Genomic DNA, 24,228 nt, shown 5'->3' with positions numbered 1-24,228 from the left:
CAATTTTCTGGTCATTCTTTTAAATTCATGTAGTAAGTTGAATCAATTCTACCCAATACTGTTATCTGTGAGGCAAAAATGGGGTGTCACTGATGGAAAACAGTTGCTTGTTTCGTATCACTGGCTGATTAACTAGCCATCTGTTGTAACTCAAAAAGTAAAGATATGCGCATCTAGCTTGTTTCAAGGCTATTTCAAATGTTGTAAGTATGAAATAGTGATGAAAATCAAGAAATGGCAATAAATGTCAATACCTGACAGATTTCACTTGGACTCATTTTCATGTTAGTATTCCAATCCAGCATCATTTCTGTCGCTTTTATAAAAATCTGAGAACCAAGATATTAAATTGATGAGGCTTAACCATGGGTTATTGCATGCAACTTAACCAATTTGCAGGTGAAAACCCTGGCAGTCTGAAATATCACAGGTTAAGGGGAAAGTATTGTTCTGATCCATAATTTTGTTGACTGGTTAAATCTGATCGGGGATGCCAGGTGCATTAATAGGCAGCAATAAGGCACATGTCAAAACACATCCCACCTGTTCCTGCTGCAACAGTGGGGCAAGCTTGTCTCTAACCCATCTGACTTCAGGGCCAGTGTTCTAGCCAGGCTGAACATTTTTTTTTTGTCATTTCAATTTTGTTTGACCTTATATCATGTTGAGGAGGTAGAAAAGAAATGACTTGAAAGACCTGCATGTTGGTTCATGATGCTAAACCTCTAGCAATAATGGATAGGATGTTGCTTTAGCCATTACGTACCCATCACAACACAGGTGCTTCAACTTCTCTCTATTACCTGTCACTCAATACTACCGATCATAGCAGGTATAGTCATTGAACAAACACCTCATTTCCTCCATACTCTGAGGTAATAAAACACAAACACACAAATAGACCCACTCCAATATACACACAATAAAGGAGGAAGTACAATGCACGCAAAATTGACAGTATTGACAGAAGATACCTAAGCATTACTATAAATGTCATTGATACAATCTTAGCTAGTTTGTTTAATACATTGTGATCTTCTTACAAGTTCTCTCTAGGTCTGTTCAGCATTTGAGCAATTCTTGCCAAAATGATAAAATCAATTTTTATCTCAGCATGGAAGTTCATCTGTATTGGAAAATGACATCCATTATGAACATGGACTGAACTTTACAAAAGCAACACGGGAATGAACAAGTCATTTCGTAAAGGTCGTCTTATTTGTTTGTAATATTGTTTAGCAACACAGATTCCATACTACGCTAAATATTGATTTTGGTAAGAATTGCTATAAAACTGTCAGAAACCTGGAGAGAACCTGCAAAAATATTGCATGGTATAAAAACCTACCTTGCTATTGATCAGGTATGTACGTTAATGGGGATGCAATTGAAAGGAAAACTGGTAAGATTCAAATTCAAGCATATAAATGGTACCAACTAATGTGTGCACATCAATAATTTTGCACCAAGTTCTCAATTCCATGTACGTCAGTGTCTCCATTACAAAGGTTGAGTGCGGGGGTTACTCCAGGGCTTTGCATAAATCTAATCAGTGCAAACAAAAGCTGGTAATAAATGTCAGCGGATAGTTTACAAACCCACACAGGCCACGGTAAATGTTACCGACCCATTCTCTGGGGAGATGGGGCCGCAAAATACAATACATACAATTAACTCATCAAATTACTCACGGGAAGCTCTGCGGCTATAATGCCATTATGGCAGAATACAATTGTTTTTTTCTACCCTACTGATTGTTCAATGGCTAATGCAAAATCAATAGCATCTCCTAATTTGATATTTCACTCTCATATGCTGGTAAAATAAGATAAAGCAGCCACAAAATTTAGGAAGCATAAGCTTATGTTACCCTTTTCTCTAGATATCTTGGCTTAAGTTCAGACAAGAGTGATGAGAATTGAATAATGTAACTGCAAGACTTATTATTAACAGTTGGTCTTCTAAATCTGCTTTTCAAAGTCAGATTCTGAGGTCGTTTAAACTTCTCAAGGTCAAATCTATAATAGCTGGGAAAGGTCAAACAAAAACAAAGCAACCAGAGATGACAAACCTTGGAAACACACACACATCAACACATGACCAAAACAATACTTCACTCCCTTGGGATGAGGTTTAAACTTCATTGTTGATTTCAGGAGTTTGTAGTGACTTGTCTATCTAACACAATGAATACATCCACCTGTCATACCGGTAGATATTACATGGGGACTAACTGTAAGACTGGGAGTATCTGGATAAAAATGTGTTTCCCCTTCAAGCTTAAGGTAGATATTGATCCAGGTGTGAATCAATACTGACTGGGCTGTCCTAACATCTTTAAGGTGAGACAGATGAATAGATCTTCAGATCCACCAGGATATCAGTGATAACAAGGAGCAATCAGTATGAATCAGTGGACTTAAGATGGTCGACCATGGAGGCAGAAAGTCTTTATTCAGGTTCCTTGGTGGAGCACAGACCATTAAGAAACATACTGAAGATATACATGTATTAGTAGACATATCTACAATAAAGTCATTTTCCTAGCATTTACTACTAGTACAGTGAATGCCACAATGCAGTTGTGTTGTTCAGTCATTATCAACCCTACATCTGTACCAGAAGGGCTGGAATTTAATGCCAGAACACGTACTGTTCACCTGGGTTCAAGAGCCCTTAGGTCGGCATGTTAAGCCATGGTCAATGGTTAGCTGTACTGAACAGGTTTAACCTTTAGCACACTAAAATCAGCCATTTGGTTACTAAAAATTTCAGGTAAGCAAATGGCTGATTTAGTGGGATGCATTCTGACTGTCATCATCATCTGTCAGCTGTTAGGCAGATGACTGCAAGTTTGAAGTAGAAAGGTCAGAATAATTGAATCACTTCACTTCTGAAGGTCGACATATGTGCGACTGAAAATAGGAGGTGAGCAATGGTGTTGAACAAAAATATTATAACTTCATTGTGCGATGTACCAACACAGAGCTTTCATGCTACGACAGAGATCTTTTTCACAGACAGCTTGTACTATACTTAGTCTGTATACATAGTTTTACATATCTTAAATGTATGTTGGACTCCAGTCTTGCACAAGAACACCAGTCTCTTCCTACCCCAAGATCTGGACTTTCACCTAGGAATGTAACAGCTAAGCAAATACCAAAACCACCTGCCCAGTGGTATGTGTAACGGCACACCCTGACCCCCGAGGTCCGCATGTACAGACCAATGTTGATCAACTCTCCATTGTTAGGTACTACAGACGACATTGGTGTGAAGATAAACACAACGTTACTAAGCAATGGAACGTCCAAGCCACCTCACAATTGGATAATAATTATTCTACAATCTACAGCCCCAAAGCACACAGTCATAGCAATACAATTCATATCACTTCCTATGAAGTCAGTATTTTTGTGTCTCTTAGTCTTACTGTAATGTTGTGTCTTGATTGTCAGTTTTTATGCTACATCTATTTCTTTTACTTCTGGACTAGGAACTTTTGATTGAATCTAAAGATTAAAACCTCTTCCAGATTTGGAATTTTATGTCATACTGTATGTGTGTCTCTTCTTGTTTAAATACTGGAAAACTATAATTACAGTCAACCCTGTACAAGTGACAACCTCTACATACTACTTAGTAGTCCACCTGGCTATCGTGACCACCGTTTGACAAGCATTAAGAGTCCTGTCTACATGTGACCACCTGTTCACACAGACCAGATCAGTCCCCTGAGTGGTCTTCTTCCGCAGTTTGGAAGTGCACATAAATCTTGCAATGAGTTAGATCGCCCAACTAGTCAGTGAAGGCCACTTTTTGTCACAAAACCAGATTGAAATGCATGCAAACTAAGCAGCCCAAACAATAGAAAATATAACTTGATCAAGATTTCTGTGTACCTTAATGAACAGTCTTTCATGTGATCTGTTGTTGATAATCCCAAATTCTGATCAGAAAATAACGATTAGCTCACAAGCTGGCAATGTTGATAAAAGACAGACTGAAACAGTCATGAGTAAATCGTGAATAGATGGAATGTTTGTTGAATAGATGTTGTATTAGTTGAATAGATCTTGTATCATTTTGTTTAGATAGACGGAATATTTGTGGGATAGACAGTGTATTTGTTGAATAGACGGTTTGTTTGTTAAATGTCCAGAGTGATTCCCAGAATGTTCATGACAATAGCCAATGTTACTGATAAGTCTTGGCTTCCTGTAACAGCTGGGAAGTGAAGTGTACAACCACTTGTGTCAGACTGGCATGTTTCCTTTTCACTGATTGTTGGGCAACAAGGACACACCCACCTACATAGTGACTCACAACATGACATTGCACAGTAGTGCAGGGAGTACAAGCCACTTGACTCGGAAAAAATATGTGGAAAACATTTTCCTTGCGGCCATTTACTGTAGATAATCTAAAATAAGATTCCCTATCAGGAATCCATGACAAAAATCGATCTGCAAGATTAATGATCAACCCAAAAGTGGCTTTTGATGGGCGCCAATTAAAATCAACATACCCCCAACTGGGGTGAATCAATAACGGACTTTATCATTGAAATATCGGACTTGAAACTGAGACAAAATCGATCTACCTTCAACGAATTATGAAAGTTTAAAGACAAAGCTATGAATAATATCAACAGAGTCGGTATAACGTTCATACCAGTACTTATGGCGAGAGAGCGGAAATAACTCTTATTCTAAAGGACTTCCGTCTATATAACGTTACATCCGTGGCTTTGGCAATGAAGTAACTATTATTATGTAACGGTAGTATTAGTATTACGGCTGTAATTACTGTATCAAACGGTTTTAGAAAAACATCTCAACCCCCTATTACTCTAACCCGAGGCCCCCCGCCCTAAACGCCGTGCGTATGTAACGGTACACGCCACGGTACAATGGCTCTCACCTGCCGAACAACAACTTCAAAGAAAGCCACCTGTGCGGAGCGCCTCACCTTACTGAGAAAACAGCGGAACGCCCGCGCACTTCACGTCCAACTTCGGTACCGACATGTCCTGACAAGTCGCGGTAAACTTACCCCGACAGCGGAGATAAATCTGTATCGGGACGGGATCGATATATCACAGGTTCCCGATATTATGTGTCAGACTCGGACCGACAGCTTCAGCCTTCACATAACGGGACAAGGCGCCGCCTCCGCCGACTTAACTCACGAAACACTTGCGATGAGGAAATACGGTCCCACTTACGAGGTAAACCACATGATAAAGAACATGTATACTCTTACCTGAAGATGTGTTTGTGCCCTCCAGATGTCGTAAGGAGTTGGCACAGCAGTTTTAAGACGTCTGCCCCACACTGTGGTCAGGTTTAGCCGCACACTCAGGACACGGCAAAGTTTGGAGCGGAGACAGCTGATTGGTCAACGCGCGGCACGAACCCGGATGTGCGAACTTTGACCCACTTGGGAAACAAACCGCGAAAGACGTGACGCAGGCACTTCCGGGTTATGTACTGTCGACCTGGCGACGCGACGACGAGACGTTTGCCTTCAACCCTGTCTTCTTTTCTTCTGGCATTACACTGCTGCTCGAATCCTACGCTGAGACATGTTTGACTCAATCCTTGTGCTTGGCAAGAAAGCTTTGGTAACTTCACTAAATTGTGTCTTGTCTTGACGTGACGGCCTCTTCGAGCAGTTTTTAGTTGATAGTTAGCGTTTGTTTAGTCGTCTTAGACGCCTTACCCAGGAAACTATACAAACACACACACAAAATAAGAGTTCTACTTCCCGTTTTATCGGTACCTTTGAGTTTCCGTAGTTAAGTCTCGTTTACTAAATCTTGTTAATCTGAATTGCTGTTTTAAATTGATAATAATGAAAGAAAATAATTATTGTGATACTATCTAATACACACACCAAAAAGTCCCAAATTATATCTTTGCTCCAAATCCAATCAATGTAGACAACAGGAACACGCTTTCATGGCTAAATGTAATGTTATCAAAAGACTGCTGAACCCAAGGCAGGATCATGTCCTGCTGTGATTGTTGTTGACTCAGCCAGCTGGTCCAAACTCCATCCTGACACGTCACGCCAGACATGCCACAGGAACTGACAGTGATTCATTTGACTTTAAACGACGTGTGCATAACAGATAGAAACCCAAATTATATCATGTACGCACGACTGGTCACCCTATAGGCTTTAAATGTTGTTTATAGACCAGCATAGTACCTGCTTATATGGCATAGTTACCCGTAGTAGCTTGCTTTATATACGCACGATGCGTCAGCTGACATCGCGAAAGGGGGTATAGCTCAGTGGTAGAGCATTCGACTGCAGATCGAGAGGTCCCCGGTTCAAATCCGGGTGCCCCCTTCAAGCTTTTTTTTCTGTCTTCTTTTTTTTCCCCTTTTCTACGTTTATTGTTTTCTGTGTGTATACGCTACTTTTGGAATTAAGATTTTTTTCTCATAATCGTGATAAGATTTTATTTTTACTACACGATTCGAAGTATGCATTTGAAGAACAGCGAATATTGCAAGTGGTCCTACTCCTAGAGTGAGGTTGTTGTATAAACACCGTAAAAAGATATAGATAAATAGCAAGTAGATTAAATCGCATAAAAATCTCAGCTTTAGGGTCTTTGGGGCTGATTTCTCACTTCCGTAGCCTTGTTGCGTCACCCCTATTTCATCTAAGTAATAGAATAGTCTAAATGCCTTACTTGCAGCTGAAATATAATACGAAGTCTGATTGGCCAATTCTTCCACAGCACCAATGAGAAGCATCGACACGGACGCGTTTGCCCTCAACCAAGATGGCGAAAGTAGGTTGTGCGAGTGTATCATGTCATGTTTGTCATTTCTGCTCTTGAAATAAGAATATCTAGACCACCTTGTCAAGCAGAAGTGCTTCCAGACAGCTCACTGACTCGTTGGAGAGAAGTTTGGGTCTTGCGTATGGAGAGAATTCGGTAATATGGCGCTCGTGCAGAAGTGTCGTCTGCTAGGCCTGTGTAGCAGAAGACTGGCGCACATGGCATGCATGGCACGAACAACAACACACCGTCCCTCGCTCTCTGCAATTCTGTTTACCTCGGACTTTGTGCAACAGAACCATCGCATGGGTGTTTTTGCACGTTTTTCAAGTTCGCCCGGGGTGTGTGGCTTTGACAGCACGATCTTCGCGTTGTCCTCGGGACATGGAAAGTGCGGGGTGGCGGTGGTACGAGTGTCGGGACCCCGGGCATCCTCCGCCGTCCGCCGGCTGACCAGGCGTCCGGTCCTGCCTAAGGGGAGACGAGCGGCGCTGAGGAGACTGTACGATCCCGCAGGAGAACCGCTGGACAAGGGCCTGGTCATCTGGTTCCCAGGTAGATAACGGAGATCTTTATTGACACAACAAAAGTACAGCGAGATTCTTATTTGTATTGATCAACCTTAGAACTATAGAAAAGTTCAGGCGATTGTAGATTGGTTTCCGATCCAAGTGAATAATAAAAATAATATATGTTATGATAGTGTATTGCAAAACCATGCCCGAAGGCTAACAAACAAAGGAAAACACAAAAAAAGCAAAGGAAAACACGCTTAACACCATTATATAAGTGAACCAACTGGAACTTTAAAAATGACTCAGAGAACATAAAATTTGGATAAAAAGGAGAGAAAATTGTGTTAAAGTTTTACAGCTCCTGTTACACTGTATTTTCTTTCCGTTCCTTCAGGACCCTACAGTTTTACAGGAGAGGACAGCTGTGAGTTTCACGTCCACGGTGGCCCCTCTGTGGTCACCTCCCTCCTGTTGGCCCTGGGGGGCATGGACGGACTGAGACCTGCAGAGGCTGGGGAGTTCACCAAGAGGTTTGTTTGTCCACAGTAGCCCTTCTTTTGTTACTATCTTTCTCCTGGTGCAGGGAGAAAATGTATGGCAATGAATACAGGAAGAAAAAAAAACATACATGTTCGAGAAATCATTTTTGGAATGGTGTGTGTATTGGGGGCATCTTTTTGCAGTTACTGTTGCAGTTCATCCTTTGATTTGACCTCCACCAGGGCATTCCAGAATGGGAAGCTTGACTTAACGGAGGTCGAGGGTCTAGCAGACCTGATCCACGCCGAGACAGAGGCACAGCGGAAACAGGCACTGCGCCAAATGGAGGGAGACCTCAGCAGGCTGTACTCTGACTGGTCCAGGAGATTACTGAAGGTAGGTCAACCCCAGCAAACTGTTCTCTGATTGATCTATCAGTGGGCTGTACTGATTGGTCCAGGTGATTACAATATAACAGTTAACAACAGTTGAATGAGCAGTGAATCTTGTGTGCAGAGGTATGATGTGCGATTTTACCATTCCAGTGTGTTGCCAACGTTGAAGCGTACATCGACTTCAGTGAGGATGAGAACATTGAGCCTGGTGTGCTGGATGACGGTGAGGGAAAATTGTCATGGATTCTGCCAAAATTTTCTGCACATTTTTGCCAGAAATTGTAGTCAAGCTTGATTCTTGATTTCCAGCACTTTTTTGCCTGGATTCTACATCTTTACTCACAATGATGCCAGGCCACATTTGTTACATGTTTCAAGCTTTTATGAAAAAAAGCCACGGGACTGAAAACTTGGACCAAATGATATCATCTTTTTATAATAGTGGAGAGGGAGGTGTGTCGACTGAGGGAAGAGCTGGAGCGTCACCTTAGCGATGGTCGTCGTGGTGAGAGACTGAGGAGCGGGGTGCAGGTGGCCATTCTGGGCAGACCCAACGTGGGGAAGAGCAGCCTGCTCAATGCTGTGTGTAAGTTGGAGAGTGACTGCCTCTGTGACAGACCCATACACATTAAAATTGAGTTGTCAAAAACTAACACAGGAATAATGACAATGTAACATAATGAAGCTTCATGTCTTGTTTCAACTTACATGTAACGTTATTAGAAACAGTCAAAGTTCATTGGATTCACCATAATTTGAGAATGTGCCTTTCTAAAAGGGGCGCATGTGATAGCAGTGTACCATTTTGTGATGGGTATATCGTTTTGGGACAGAATTGTACCATTTTGTGATGGGGTACTAGTATATTGTTTTGGGACAGAATTGTACCATTTTGTGATGGTGGTGCTCTGTGACCTCCCCAGGTCAGAGACCTGCTGCCATCGTCACCCCCATTGCTGGCACCACCCGAGATGTGGTAGAGTCCGCCGTGAACCTGGGCGGGTACCCAGTGTTGCTAAGCGACACGGCAGGACTACGGGAAACAGAGGATGTTGTGGAGAAGGAGGGTGTGAGGAGAGCCAGGCAGAGGTAGGGCTTCCAATATGGCTGACAATCCATGCATTGTACACATTGGACAATATCTTTTAGAAAAGCTTTCTTAAATGTTTCCTGGAAATTCCACTGCACAATGTCTTATCATACCTGTGTCATGTTCATCTTCCTAGAGCCCAGCAGGCTGACATCTCAGTCCTGGTGTTGGATGCTACAGATGTCATGGCTACCGTATCCCGGCAACCAGGTCACTACCTGACCTTACAGCAGTACATACAGGACCACATCCCTGACCTTGGCCTACAGGGCACGACCTTTGACACGAAACAGGACCATGAGCCCTACGGACTCGTACCTTATCGTGGTGAACAAGTCAGACTTAGTCAATGAAGGAGGAAGTCTGAGAAGTCTGGTGGCGAGCTCGGAGCTCGCAACGGAAGGGGACAGATCGAGAAGCGGAGACGTGTGTGTGATGTCGTGTCTCACAGGGGAGGGCATGGATGGGTTCGTACAACTCCTGCAGCTCAAAGTCAATCTCATGTAAGTCACTGTAACATTGACGTGTGTAACATTCTTTTAGAAGTAGAATGTTTTAAATCTTCTGGGGGAAAAATGTTTTCTCTCAAGATTTGTATCAAAATTCGACATTAAGTTTTACTATAAAACCTGGACATGCTATTCAGTACATAAGTTTGACCCCCGTCAGCCAGTTGTGCTGCCTTGTCAAGACAAGGCAGCTTTTGATCTCATTGTTTAAAGAATTGTTCATAGGCTCAACTGGCACAAAGATCAGGATCTGACCACCTGTCTTACAGGTTTGGGAATCCCCTCGCAGGTAACCCCCATTTCACCTGACATGTCACCTGTCTTACAGGTGTGGGAACCCCCTCGCAGGTAACCCCAGTTTCACCCAGGCTCGTCACCGGTCCCACCTGACAGCCTGTGTACAGGCGCTGTGTTCCTATAGGGACACCAGCAGCCGGGACTTGGTCCTGGCAGCTGAGGAGCTACGGACAGGTCTGAGACACCTGGGGAAGATCACGGGGAGGATGGGCGCTGAGGAGATTCTAGATGTCATCTTCAGGGACTTCTGCATCGGGAAGTAATGACATAAGGGATACAAATGAAAGTTTGTGTTTGCAAGTATTCGACTAATGATCTAAATGGACCTCCTGCCCGACCACGGGTCAGATCGTCCAATGACTTAATCTCTATTTCGTATAGATAATGTACATGTGATAAACATGAAACCACACAGGATAGAAAAGAGACCATTTATTTATTCCACAGTCAGCCCATCTTAAATGTTGTCCCCTCTGGGCCATGCTGCTATCACGAATACAATAGTATATACAACTTTGCATAGAAAATATATACCTTAACCCCCGCTATACACATTCTATATTATTATAAAGCTGGCAGTGTGCATATGCAGCATTACCAAAGATCCACAAAATGTTACCAAGTCTGTGTCTACTTTTCACTCTGTAAGCAAAACTAGAAAGGCGTAATACATGAATACTGCTTTTTACCAGGGTATCATTACTGCTTATTTGCATTGAAGACAAAGTAACACCCATAATTCATCGTACCCATGTATACATTGACAACCATTCTACGTAACAGTTTATATCTGAGATATTATTGATAACTTTGAGTTTGTAATCTCTCAGGAAACATGTTTTTGTGTACATTAACTGATAGAAGGTTGAATTTACAGTCAACACTAATGACATTATGTGCAAGAGAATAAATACATTTGCACAGTGATGTGGTGGAAGGATACAGTCAAACCCTAACACCCATCAATAAAAATTTCTCCCAGTTTTTTTGGCATACATGTATAACAGGTGTAACAAGAGACTGCAGCTGTGATAATCATGGTGTACAAGTTATCCAATTTGTAAACCACATAATTCCCATTTCCACAGGTTTACACCTGTCATCACAGCTATGTATTGATACTAACATTTAAAAAAATTACTCAGAAACGTGGTACTCTACAATTCAATATACAAGGAAATAACTACCAATGGCAGAAATTGTGTATCTTTAAGTGATTAAAAATAGGTTACTCTTGACTTAAGCTTCAGTAAGGCTTACCCTGGGCAAATACCAGTATAGGTCATATTGCAACTGCATGAAGTATAAATGTTCACAGCACCAAGCCCACCACCGTCTTACATTAACATTACACTATATACAATACTCATCCTCAGGCTTTTAAAGCCTCACCATATACAACCTCTCAACAGGTCAAACCAACCAGTTTGTTATTTCCAGGTCCTGGCAAAACAAGGCTTTATGAGTGAACCTGGTGGCAAAAGATTTCAGGGATGCATACAACACTCAAATTATTCTGTGCACTTGTGATACATGTATAACCAGTCACAGGTCCAGGAAACAAGGAACTACATTGGTCTGGCCTGTCTACTGTGCTAATATTTTTCTGTCATGAATGAAACTGTAAGCAAAGAAAAAGCACACTGAAGAAAAAGTGTTACATCTGACAGGAAGTACTGCAAAAGCATAAAAATAAAATGTAAGAAATTTACAACAAAATGTTCCAACAAAATTGTAGCCCTTCAAGCTTTGTAGTAAAATATAATGAAGTAAGTCTTCCACCTCACAGTCAATGCAGAAGAGACTATTGATAGTAATATTATGCAATAGACATACAATATCAGGTGGTAGTACTGCTGACACTATCACTATTTCCTTGAATAACTGATTTCAACTTATTGTAACATACATGAGTTTCTGATACTAAGTAATTTCCATCCTTGCTACTTTCATTTTAGGTGTTCTCCATCTCACAATACAACTTTTTCTTAGTTCTTGAGGACTTTTCCATGAAGGTATTTAAAGAAATTCATCTCTCTAATGTACCGCAAAGAGGGCTCCCAAAGACTGCTCATACTTAAAAAGTTCCACCTGTAACCAATGCATTTTGGATATGGATGGACAACAAACCATTGAATGCAGTACATACAGTACCCAACATAATTTCACACCTTTTGACATGATTTGAAGAATGGAGAATAAAACTTTAAAGGCAAATCTCTAGCCACCTAGACCTGACGGTTACAAACTAAAGCTGTTCAGTACAATGTAGTATGTTTAACCCTTTACACTTTGTGGGTGCTTCTGTGCACCGAATCAGTAACCAGCAGTGTAAGGGTGAAGTTAAGGCAGCTGGGAATGAGAATGGCAGACACAAAACACTAACCTCTCACCGAGTCTACATTACAACCAAAACAGAAATCACCAAAACTTCTGAGGATGGCAGCTGTATAGCAGCACTGTGTGCAACAAACTTAAAAAAGAAAGAAAAATGGAAATCTAATGAAACCTAGGACTCCAAGTGTTAAATACAGTAACTTTCTGTTTACAGATACACATTGGAGCATTTTCTTTGAAAGCAAGTACATGTGCCCAAATGACATGGCCCAACTTGCAGCACATTAACCCTAAAAGTGTTGAGTAAGTCTGCATGTGTATTGGAAGCCAGATGAGTAGGGTTGATGGATCAATTGATCCTAACACTTTGAGGGTTAAGTGTATGTACCTGCAGTTGGTCCTCACAAAGATTTCACTACCAGGTATGTAAAACAATCTTAACCAGTTTGTAACTTATTGCGAATGCTGTTGCCATACTGTTGTTGATTGCTGTGGGTTGGTGTCCATGACAACAGGTTTCCATGATGATGAATCACATGGGTGCGGCCACCTGTGGAAGTCCTTCCTCCACCCCAGGCATGCCTGCATCTGCTGGCAGGGAAAACAATTAGAGAATCGTTGTAAGGAACTTTTGGAAGCCTGCGTGATAACCATGACACCTGTATCAAACATTATCACAGTCTAGGTATAACATAAAAGATAGTATATAAAACAATGGCCTACCATGCATCTGTACATCTCCTGTCTCCTGGTCCTCTGGCTCATCATCATCACCATCTTCATCTTCCTCGTCATTGTCATCCTCATCATCACCCTCACCTAAGTCATCACCCATCTCGTCACCTTCATCCCCCTCATCACCATCACCTGTCAATACACCATCACCATGGTTACCACCACCATCATCCCCATAATCATCATCTATCCCAGCATTCACTGCCCTATCTACAGCATCGTCATCGTCGCCAAGATAATCCTTGGCCAGCTCGTCATAGTCAGCATCATCACCCACTAGCCGTACCTGACCCCGCTCACCCTCATCATCCTTGTAATCATCCTCATCCTCTGATTCTTCCTCTTCATCATTATAATCTGCATCCCCATTTTCCTCATCTTTTCCTAAGCGGTAACCCTCATCATCCTCCACATCTGCTTCTACAGCTCTCCCGCCATTATCATAAAAAATACCGTCACCCCCTCCTCCCCGTTCCTTGTCCCCCTCCCCACCGTGGTTAGAAGAATAATCCCCCTCCCCTGCCGACAGGTTGGTGCCATCACCGTGCTCACCATCACCCCCCTGCATGTCCAGGTCTCTGTCAGCCTCGGCCAGGTGAGGCACAATCTGGTTGTCATGGTAATATTCCTGCACGCCTTCGTTCTCCTCCTTGATGATCTGCTGGTTCTGCTCCTCGGCAGCCTTCTCATCATCAGGAATCTCGTTGTTGCCGATGTGGTCGTCATCCGCACCTTCATCATCCTCATTGTACTCTACTGCATCACCATCCCCACGGTCACCTGTCCAGGAAAAAATCATGTTATCAGGCAGAGATACTAGTATATAGAATACTGCTGTGAATTCCGTATCACCCTAGATTCCAGCCCGACCCGCAGGAGCGCTGGGACCAAGGGTGATGCAAACGAAATACACTGTGTTGTATTTTATATATGTCGTACCTACCTGAGAAAACACTCATTTAAATGCAAAAAGTGCCAAAATGTTCCCCTCAAAATGCAGGAAATAATGTTTCATATCTAGTTAACATTTTAACATTTGCCCACAGATCCCCTAGGATTGTTGCACGACATTATGTCACATCAATGAAAATTGAGATGACATAAATTTAAAGCAGGCTAGAACATTGCATGCACCTAACTCCAAACAGTTCTTTTGTCCTGCTGGAGTCCTGAACAGTTTGTTTGTTTGTTTGTTTACCTTCCTGTAGCTCCTCTTCATTGTCCTCACCAGCGTGCCCCCCCTCCATGTGTTCCTCCTGTACCAGCTCGTCTTCTCCGTGTTCTCCTAGAACCCCCTCCTCCCCAGCATGACCCCCCTCCAGGTGCTCCCCCTGCTCCTGCGCTGGACCCCCCTCCTCTGCCCTCTCCCCAGCATCACCCCCCTCCTGGAACATGGTGTCCTTAGCCTCCTCCTGTGGGCAGGTGTGAACAGTAAGTAGAATTTCAGTTGGTCCCTTGACTCTTGCCTTGTCATGAACATTAACAAGATCTATTCTAATTAGTTGAGGTTTAAACATTTTCTCATTCTGAATACTGTAAACTACATTGATAACATCCTTTGTTCTGAAAAAGTCATTCCATTCTACAGAACTAGCATTCAGTAGGATACATGGCTACAATTCTTCACAGCAAGCAAACCTGAAGTGTTTCACAAATAGTGGTGTGTGAAGAGCCTGGGACAGTTCTATGATTTTTACCTCTACGATTTCATATGGAACATTCCTATGCTACAAGTACGAATACGGCAGGAGGGAGGAAAAGTCCACACGTGCAGTAAGAGGGGGGTTTTCACATGCAAGGAAACTGCAGTGTCTTGTAATAGTGTTAAGGACATTTGGCAAGCAAGAAATAAACAGCATGTACAGTGCCACTGCAAGGAAAAACGATAGTGTTACCAAAGAAGACTTTACTTTGTCTCAGTAATATTGTTACTCTACCACAACAGTCAACAGAGGCAAAATAGGGAAGAAAGAAGGGAGAACATGTAGATAGATTTAAGAGAAAAGAAGCACACATATATAGGCCCCAAAACATTTTGAAATCTGTTTCACTCAATTTTTCACAGCATCTTCATGAAACCAGTCCATGGTTTTCAAGGAATGGAGATTTTGAATTGAAAGAAGAGTTGTGTAGCTGTGTGGCAGCCTGAGATGTGAGGAGTTGTGTATAAACACAAGGCAGTATGAGAGGTTAGTATAAGCCACATCACGCCTGCACACGACTGGACCTGTGGTTCCTCCCCATCACCGTATACGTAATCCTCAGCACGATTTACGTCTCCATTATCATCATCATCATCATCATCTGCATCTGCATCTACAGCGTAATCATCCACCTGCTCATTCTCTCCTTCCTGCTGTCCTTCCTCCCCAGCCTCAGCGGCTTCACCTGCAGGAGACATGAGTTCTTATTCTGTAGGGTCACACTACAAGTTGTAGCTTAATCACAGTGTCAGAATGAAGACAGAGCAACAAACAAACAACAATAGGTCGCACTCATAAACAAAAGACGATGGTGTACAAAGACATACTAGTACACTGGTTTGGTTTGTTGATTGCAGATTAACCTTAGGGAAAGTTTTGTTAATCTACGGTAAGATTACTCTATAGGTTAGACGTGTCGCATACATCTTCACCATCTCAACAATCACCTAAGTACAGACATTCATATACATGTATATTTCAACATCCTTACTGCTTTGTCAGTTGGTCAGACTTGCAGTTAATCCTTTGTTTACCAAATAAATAGTTTTGTTGGCAGACAGAAGGTTAAAAGAGGTGACCTCACCTGGCCCCTTGTCCTGCAGCCAGACTACCTATAGATTTACCCTTCCCAGAATTCCCCTGCGCACCTTCATGTCCGTGGTCCATTTCCCCGGCTCCAGGCGGCTGGATGTTCCCCACCCCCTCCACGCCGCCCTCCTGGCCCTGTGCTGCTGCAGCTACACCCCCTAGCTGCTGCTGCTGGTCTGCCAGCTGCTGCTGCACCCCGTGTACAGCCTGGGGCCTGGTGTAACAACACAGGAAACATTTCTTATCTTGAAAGTGTGTTATCTGTGTTGGTAGAAGTCATTATAACATTTAAACTGTAATTACCAACACAAGAAATAGGTCTTCTTTTCAACTGTACAACTCCAGTCTTTGTCAAGGACTGAGAGATCCACTGCCTCTATTACGTCGTGTTATGTATATGACATGCAACTTGGTAACTAGTGGATCATAGGTTACAGAAAGTCTGTGGTACCCCCCGTCTCTCATTTCTTGACAAAGACTGGAGTCAGCACACCGTCAAAACATGTGTCACAAGGAAACACTAATACTGAGGAGCTTCTATTTTGCAAAACCTCTCCTTATAATTCTGTCTCATACCAGCTGTAACCTAGGACTTACTAAAAGACACCTCCAGTGGAACATGGTACACGGACTCTACTACATAACTGTAAGGGACTACACAATGCACGAAGACATTTTCCAGGTAGGACATACTTGTCGAACTGCCCTGTCACATTTTGCACGGAATACAATTCGCTGTGGTTCCAGGATTCCTGGGCCCATGTCAGGCCCGTGATGATTGGTTGTTCCTGTGCAGCTGAGTTGTTCCAATGCCCGCCTGACTGTGTCATGTTCGTTGTAGCTGACGTGTTTTCCTGCTCAGTGATGAGGAGTGCCGTCATGTTCCTGTGGAGACTTTCCCAAGCGGTCCTGTGAGTGGCATGTGGTACCAGACTGGTGATGCAGTTCAGCGACACAGTGAGGTTTGTCTGTTTGTTTGTTTGCAGAGATGATGCAGAGTCTGCACTGGTCTGTTGCGATGTTTGACAAAGCATCCTTTACAGATTGCAAATCCTTGAAAAGTTGGTGCTTTACTATACATGTATGATATAATTGATACCTAATAATTAGAACCTCCCTGAATAATGCCATTAGGTCAGTAAATCATAAGATATTGGTCAGGAGTTTCCTGGGTGTTCTGACCCTGACCTTAAAGCAAGAAAATTGGACTCACCGGATGTTAGCAGCCAGGTTCGGCAGCTGCTGGTTCATCTGAACAACCCCTTGGTGCAGCTGCGCCTCCTGTGGATCTTGGTTGGGAACTGCAGCTCCTGCAGCTTCAAAGCAATGCATGTACGTCATATATAATTGAGTAAATTGCATTAAATGTCCTTAAAAACAATGCCACAATCGTTAACAAGTAACAAGGAGCAATCTCATATATATTTCATATATAAACTGGACTAGAATTCAATTAAACGTAAACCATAGCACATGTATTCATAAAATTAAATCCTCTGACATACAAATTAGGATTTATAAAGTATACTGGGCAGATAATACCATTACATTTGGCCATTGAAGGCTGTAGTTTTAAAAATACCCTGAAACAAGGTAAAATGAGCTAGCAAATACCCTACCCTGGAACATTGCCTTACCTAGCTGCGGTGCCTGCTGCTGTGCTGCGGAGTACAGAGCCTGCAGCTGGCTGTACCTGTCTGCAACCTCGCGTAACTTCCCGTCACACTCCGCATTGGCAGCCTCCATCTGCTGCTTGCACTGCATGCTGGGAACAGATAACAGACAGGGTTGGTGGACCTTCCTGTCAATCTGCAGTAACTGTTACAAAATATGCCCCTCCCTTCCAGCTACTCTACTGGATTGCAAAAACCTACACACACACATGCACATCACACACATATGCACATGCGCACACACGCACACACACTCTCTCTCTCACTGAAAACAATACCTACGTATCTGGAACAAACAAAACAAACAAACGAAAATCCCCATACTGACCTGGTGAACTCCAGTTTTTCCTGTACTTTTCTGTCATTGTCCTGCTGTTGTTGTTGCATCTCTTCTGCCAATGCATTATGCTGCCCTTGTAACTCCTGGAAGCGGGCTGGAAAAACAAGCAAGTAAATAAGTAAACATGTAGCAGCGATTCGAAATTCTAATCACTGAGACCAAAGAGGTTATTGTACTTTTTTTAAAATTTAATATATACAATCATTGTACATGGAGAAGCATTTTACTAAACAGATGTGTTGACTTGACTGAGCTTACCTTGTAAACTCTCCAGCTCTTTTCTGGCTCCTGAAGCCTCAGCCTCAATGGTTCCCTGATAGAACAGGAGTCAAAATTTTCATGTCAACAAGGATAAATAAATAAATAAATGTAACAAGTGGAACACTTCTTGTCATGTACATATGACTTTTTCATTTACCAAATCTTAGTAGTTTTTAACAACACTTGAACGTCCTTGCTTGTACATTATACAGGTTATCCTTCGCTGGAGTAGTGGCATGACTTAGTCACTATTTTGACTAAGTTCTAAGAACTTCTAACTAAATGGTGACTAATACTATTTTGAAGAAAGCAACACAGTTCTTGGCCACTGCTGGTCATGTCACCCGCCTAGTGCCTGGGGCTGGTTTCATCATGAACCAGTGCTGCTTAGGTGCATATAAATATCAGAAATTATTACCTGCACAACTCCAGTTTTACCTGCACTAAGGCCACACCAATTTAATTTGTTGGTTCTCGGATTTTTTCAGAAAAAATATGAAGCGACAGGGCGAAAAAAAATAAAAATAAAAACAGGTCTAGGCATCCTATTATAGGCTTAAATGCTACAAAATGAGCCATGAATTCGACACAAAAGGCTGGGTTAAAATTTAAACATTGAATTTTGAACTTTTAATCAAACCACTGCAATGATAGATGGGAACACTGTAACAACTAGGAAGAAAAGGACTTTCCTCAACTGTTGGGGAGCAAAACATGAGCATTTTTCAGTTGATTCAGGACCAGAATCAAATTTTTTTTGCAAATCAGAAAAAAACGAAGAGGCGAATCCGAGAACCAACAAATTAACTTGGTGAGGCCTAACCTGCATGTACAGGTGGTATTTCAGCCTGTTTTTTTTTTTTTCTGATCATCAAACCAGATGCTTCAGAAGTTCATGACATGTAATGACCTGGTGACTTACCACCTTGAAAATTAATTCTGGATGGATGGATTTTTGTTTCCACGGGCAAAATCAATTGTGTTTGCTACAGGAGTTAGCCAGCCAGTGAACGCATATTGACTATGTTACTACCCTAGCTGTAACACAACCCATCTACCCACTACTGGGTTTAAACACAATAACTGTAACTTAAGGTGTGGCACCAAATTACTACAGTAAATCTTTCTTATTCTCCTCTCTTGAAGCCCTACTCCCCTGGACCATTCGGAATTTCCATTCTCACCTGAACAACAAGGCTTAAAGCGTACCTTTTTGATCTGTTGACCAATCAACAGGTATAGGACGAGAAAACATTTCGACTGGACAGTGATTACTGAATCTAATTACATTGATTTGATTTGACAAACAACATTTTTTACCTTTGAATAACAAAAGAATAGTTTCAGGTTGTGAGCTGGAGATGCTTAGATCAAGAACCATGGTGAGAGTTAACAAGGAATAAATCAAACTAGTCTGCTGATTATAAACAGTATTATATTGATGCCAGTCAAATGTATGAACTTTTGTCATGAAACAAAAAAATTGCTAAAAAGTGTCATATAACGTTATATATATATGTATGCAACATTCAAAAATTAAAGTGCTTTTTTTACTGAAAAATTAAAATTTTATTATTAAAATCATTTGATTTCCTTGTGGCAAGTAAAAATGCACAAGAATATGTCATTTAAATTTTGGGCAAGTGAAAGGTTGGTTTGGGCATGTAGAAATAACCAATTTTTGTCCAACTCGCAACTTTCCAAGAAGCCACGTCTGCATGTCATGTCAGACGGCTCTATTACCAGGTAATAGACCGCCGGAGGGGATCATGGGGATGGTTGTACTCACCTTGCAGTGTTTATCGCAGGCTTTAGGTCCGGTTGTGTGACGTGGCAGATAAAACGTACCTCTCTTTCCGCGTCACGTTCTGCCCGTAAACCACAAGAACGATGTTGATTTCATCGGATAACCAGAGACAGGAGTTATGAGTAATTTTCTCAGGCCGGTTGGGCGAGTTTCACGTCAGCTCTAGCCGCCCCCCTCCCACCCCTACGCAAACGTCATCAGACTAATCGTAACCTCACCTTCTCTTGCCTGACGCTGTCCAGTTGGTCCTCTGCTTCCTGCAGCTGCCCCCGTATTGCCCCCAGCTCCGTGTCTTTAGAAGAATATTTGGCCTTGCTATCCTCGAGTTGTCTGTCCGTCTCCCGGACCCTCTGTATCAGCGCTTCGTTCCGTTTTTCCAGGCTGGTTTTCTTCAGATTATAAAGCCTCAGTCTGTCCTCTAAGTCGTTGACCGAGTTCCTGAGCTCGCTGTTGGAGCTGGCTGAGTTCCAGTAGTTGTAGGCGAGGATACAGATCACCACGAGCAAGGAAACAACCAGGAACGGCGGCGAGCGGCCCGAGCGCAGGTAGCCTCGGCCATTGTGTGTGGACGCCATTTTGGAATATATCACAAGACACTGCTCATGCGCGAACACCTGCACACATATACGCACCAGTCACTGGGAACTACTAGGGGGATGGACGGAGCACCTATAGCCTGCTCCGTCCCCCAAACACACACCTGTCAGTGGAAACTTATGGACAGGGGCACCTGTAGGCCGTACACACACCTGTCAATGGAAACTTGTGGGGCGGGGGCACATGTTAACTGGCTCCTTAGCTATACACACACACACCTGTGAGTGGAAACTTGTGGGGCGGGGGCACAGGTGGAAACTTGTGGGATGGGGGCCTGTAGGCCGTACACACACCTGTCAGTGGAAACTTGTGGGGCGGCGGCACCTGTAGGCCGTACACACACCTGTCAGTGGAAAGTTATGGGCGGGCGCGCCTGTACATACTGTACGCCTGGAAATAAAGTTGGACATGTTGGGGGGCGGGGCACATGGACACTATCGCCCTTGGATGATTACGTCGCCGACGTCGTTTGATGTAGACATGACAAAAAAAACACACTGTGCACATTCTACCTGCATACGGTCATGATCAGGAAAGTCTAATAACAAAACACTTCAGTGCTGACGTAAGCGGTGGCTGCAAGTGGCACCAGCTCAATAACTCCGTTTATAGAACGGTCATGACATCATGATATTGTTATATTCCAAACACTTAGAAATTTAATAAACCCACCGACTAAGGAAGGCAGCAGGAAAACGCACCAAGCAGGAGTATGGTGTGAAATAGATTTCAGAGCATGCCATGGCTGACCAGGTGAAGTGACCAGAGTAGAAGTGTATTGTAACAGAGTAGTGTTTTAAGGTAGCTGACTCCCCTGTAAGGGAATATCCGAATGAACACTGCTGTCCGTGGCTGGAACAAGACCATCTCCGATTGAATGGTGAGGCGGGCAGTTATAAGCGCGATTCAAAAACACAACAGCAGTAGCAATTGTTTTGGTCCTGTGGATATATTTTTCTGAATCCCAGCTTGACATTAAGTTTGGTATGAGTTGGAAGCAGTTTATATAATCATACGGCAACAATATTCTAAAACCCCCTCCCCATCGGCCTCCAGATCCAGGTGAAGCATACTACATGTATTTCGCAAACAACCATTGGACAAACTTTAAAGCGGGAGCTCCTATAATAAGTTTTTTTTTTCGTTTCTGGATATACTTGTTCGTCATTTCATAAACCCCAGCAACTTTGTTTTCCATTTAGTTTAGTCAAAAAGTGACTTTGCTCTCTGGCAGTCATCCAGTGGGAACTCATACTTTATTAGGTTATCCTATTAATGTTTGTCTGGTTATTTTGTAGAAGAGGACATGACGAGTAACAATGGTACATCTAGGGAGGAATCATAAAAGAATATATATTATGTATGTGTTGAGTCCATTTAACGTGAGAATTGCGCGATTCGCGACTATGGCAGAGCCGGGTTAATGGAATGCCGAATGGTGAAGGTGACCTCATGGCCACTACGCTCCTTTGGCCAATGGTTACAGCCTTGCCACCTTATCTGAGGTCGTCTCTGACATCAAAAAGCTTATTTGTCATCTTTGTGTGTAACTGATGTTTGAGATATTTCTGGAACGTTTCACCTCTATCCTTACACTTCAGCTCTCCTTTTCTAGTTCAGTGAGTACCAGATTTTCTCTCTGTGGGTCTTTTATTACACGTTTCTGTGTAGCAGTAATTAAAATCCACACGTAATACATTATTGCATCAGCAAGGTAAACAAAGAACAGGAAATAAGTCATATTCAGTATACAAACCACTGGCGTGTTTTTCACCGCTATGATTGGCGATCAGTGGTTAAGTGCTGCTGCTAATACAGAAGCTCTGACGCACAAACTGCCTGCTTGTTTGCAGTAGATATTACATATAGGAGAGGAAATTGCAGGGTAACTGTAGTTAAACAGATGGTAGTGGAGACAAAAAGAGAGAGATCCGAAAACAAGGTAGGTGGCTGCGATTGCGAGTTTAAATTTGGAGTAAAAGAAAGTAAAATCGAGGGAATCGTTTTGAAAAGTTCGTGGGCAGCAAGGCTACATTTTGTGAACATATTTTTTTCACTATTCAGTGTCCATACCAAGGCACTTTATTTCCTACACCTGTTACATGAAATTTCTGAAAGTACATTTATATTCGAAGCACAGTGCAACAATTTGCCCCATGCATGCGCCATATGAAAGTTTTATTCACAAATTGCATACTTAGCGAATTGATTGATATAACAAAACTTTTTTACGTTGTTAAGCGTATAACCTAATACATTGTACAATGTCTTGTATTGCTAATTGATAAATTGTTTGCATTTTTGATACAATATCGTGTTTCTATATCTAGTCTAACCATAAAGGTTCAACAAACTTACATTTGTACAAACAGTGTTCAATATAATATTATTAACAGACACATGACTGACAATTATCATTCTCCGAAATTCCTAACTTAGCAATATTTTTCACTGGAAAGGCTGTGCTCTTCTAATTCTGTGATAGGATAGGATGATCTCCCTATTGTGAGAAATGGTTACATTGGACATACAAGCGTTCTATTTGAAATGTTTTCTTTAGGGGATCATAGGATTCCAAGACGTCTTTTTGACTCCCGCGTCGTTTGCAGAACTGCTGCGTCAGGTTCGTATCCAAATGGAAAACGACAGCTGCAGTAACAACACAAGCTCACCACAGGACGAACTTCTCTTCACCTTCAGCATCGTCTTCAAAATCCTCCTGTGCGCCATCGGGTTGCTAGGCAACGGACTCATCATGTACATTGTCATGAGATACCCCAAACTGCAGACCGCGCCCAACCTGTACATCCTGAACCTGTCCCTCGCACAGTTCCTGTACTACATCCGGGCGGTCCTGCAGGTTTCGTATATGGTGATCGGGACCTGGACCTTCGGCGTGGCGATGTGCAAAGTCTACCGTTTTGTGTGGGCGGTCAGTATTTTTGCGGGCTCGGCGTTCCTCGCCATCCTCAGCGTCGAGCGGCACCAGGCGGTGGTCAATCCCGTCCCGAGTTGGCTGGACCACTTGGCACACGAACGGAAGGTAGCGTTTCGGAACGCGTGTATCGTTTGGGGCGTCGTCGCGTTCCTGTGCATTCCCCATCTCGTCTTTGCCAACATAATGCCTATCTTATGCCTCCATGACTGCCACTACGACGCCGTCGGGTCTCTGGACGCTCACACTTTCAATACGATTCGAATCTTCTATTCCATTGGACTGGGCTTCGTTGTCCCGCTAATAATCATGGTCCCACACTACGTACTCCTCATCGTGAGGCTCCGGGAGGTTCAGACAGGAAACCAAGGCGGGAATGGGAACGCCTTAGGCCGCGTGTCCAGACTCGTCCTGGTCCTGGTCACGGTTTTTGTCGCGTTCAACCTGCCGGGGCACGTGGTGAACATCCTCACCAGCGTGTTCGACGGTAGCGGGAACTTGAGCACGTCGGCCGAGTGGTTCATCTACGCCTTACAAGACGTCTCGCCGTGTCTCAATCCCGTCCTCTGTGCCGTCGTGGCCGAGAACTTCCGTTCCGCGATCTCCAAGACAATGTGTACCTGGCCCTGCTGTCTGAAGAAGCTGCCAAGCCGTAAGTAG

The 24,228-nt window shown here is 42.9% G+C and overlaps 3 protein-coding genes, 1 non-coding gene and 1 pseudogene across 7 annotated transcripts; 3 read left to right on the top strand and 2 right to left on the bottom strand.

The window, feature by feature from the left end:
* Positions 1 to 5,378, bottom strand: part of LOC109469620 — a 56,574-nt pseudogene extending 51,196 nt beyond the window's left edge.
* Positions 5,379 to 6,291: 913 nt separating this feature from the next.
* On the top strand, positions 6,292 to 6,363 carry Trnac-gca. Its single transcript has one exon. It is a non-coding gene; the product is annotated as a tRNA-Cys (tRNA).
* A 428-nt stretch (positions 6,364 to 6,791) lies between these two features.
* LOC109469692 (tRNA modification GTPase GTPBP3, mitochondrial-like) lies at positions 6,792 to 10,777 on the top strand. The gene is given in 9 exon segments (XM_019768259.1): positions 6,792 to 7,360; positions 7,715 to 7,850; positions 8,043 to 8,196; positions 8,346 to 8,418; positions 8,638 to 8,781; positions 9,119 to 9,284; positions 9,422 to 9,577; positions 9,579 to 9,788; positions 10,123 to 10,777. Coding segments are annotated over 9 exon segments (1,665 nt in total). The 5' UTR covers positions 6,792 to 6,966; the 3' UTR covers positions 10,355 to 10,777.
* LOC109469676 (uncharacterized protein DDB_G0290685-like) lies at positions 10,511 to 20,641 on the bottom strand. Of its 4 annotated transcripts, none has more exons than XM_019768229.1 (12): positions 20,255 to 20,640; positions 18,227 to 18,281; positions 17,957 to 18,062; positions 17,593 to 17,720; positions 17,169 to 17,271; positions 16,649 to 16,864; positions 16,015 to 16,169; positions 15,391 to 15,551; positions 14,362 to 14,575; positions 13,716 to 13,943; positions 13,152 to 13,295; positions 10,511 to 13,019 (listed from the first exon to the last, which is right to left on the bottom strand). In XM_019768229.1, exons 1-12 carry the CDS (start codon positions 20,609 to 20,611, stop codon positions 12,961 to 12,963), a joined length of 1,926 nt encoding a protein of 641 aa, XP_019623788.1. In that variant the 5' UTR covers positions 20,612 to 20,640; the 3' UTR covers positions 10,511 to 12,960. The 4 variants fall into 4 exon arrangements, with proteins under 4 accessions (XP_019623788.1, XP_019623789.1, XP_019623787.1 ...); XM_019768230.1 differs by having other exon boundaries at positions 10,511 to 13,016; XM_019768228.1 differs by having other exon boundaries at positions 10,511 to 13,016; positions 13,152 to 13,943; positions 17,169 to 17,265; positions 20,255 to 20,641.
* A 1,876-nt stretch (positions 20,642 to 22,517) lies between these two features.
* Positions 22,518 to 24,228, top strand: LOC109469619 (somatostatin receptor type 5-like). Its single transcript, XM_019768158.1, has 2 exons — positions 22,518 to 22,575; positions 23,194 to 24,228. Exons 1-2 carry the CDS (start codon positions 22,537 to 22,539, stop codon positions 24,226 to 24,228), a joined length of 1,074 nt encoding a protein of 357 aa, XP_019623717.1. The 5' UTR covers positions 22,518 to 22,536.

The sequence above is a fragment of the Branchiostoma belcheri genome, unplaced genomic scaffold (assembly GCF_001625305.1).
Source record: "Branchiostoma belcheri isolate BF01 breed outbred unplaced genomic scaffold, Haploidv18h27 scaffold21, whole genome shotgun sequence".
Taxonomy (NCBI): Eukaryota; Metazoa; Chordata; class Leptocardii; order Amphioxiformes; family Branchiostomatidae; genus Branchiostoma; species Branchiostoma belcheri.
The sequence above is the reverse complement of the archived record's forward strand: the minus strand, read 5'-3'. Positions and strand labels throughout refer to the sequence as shown.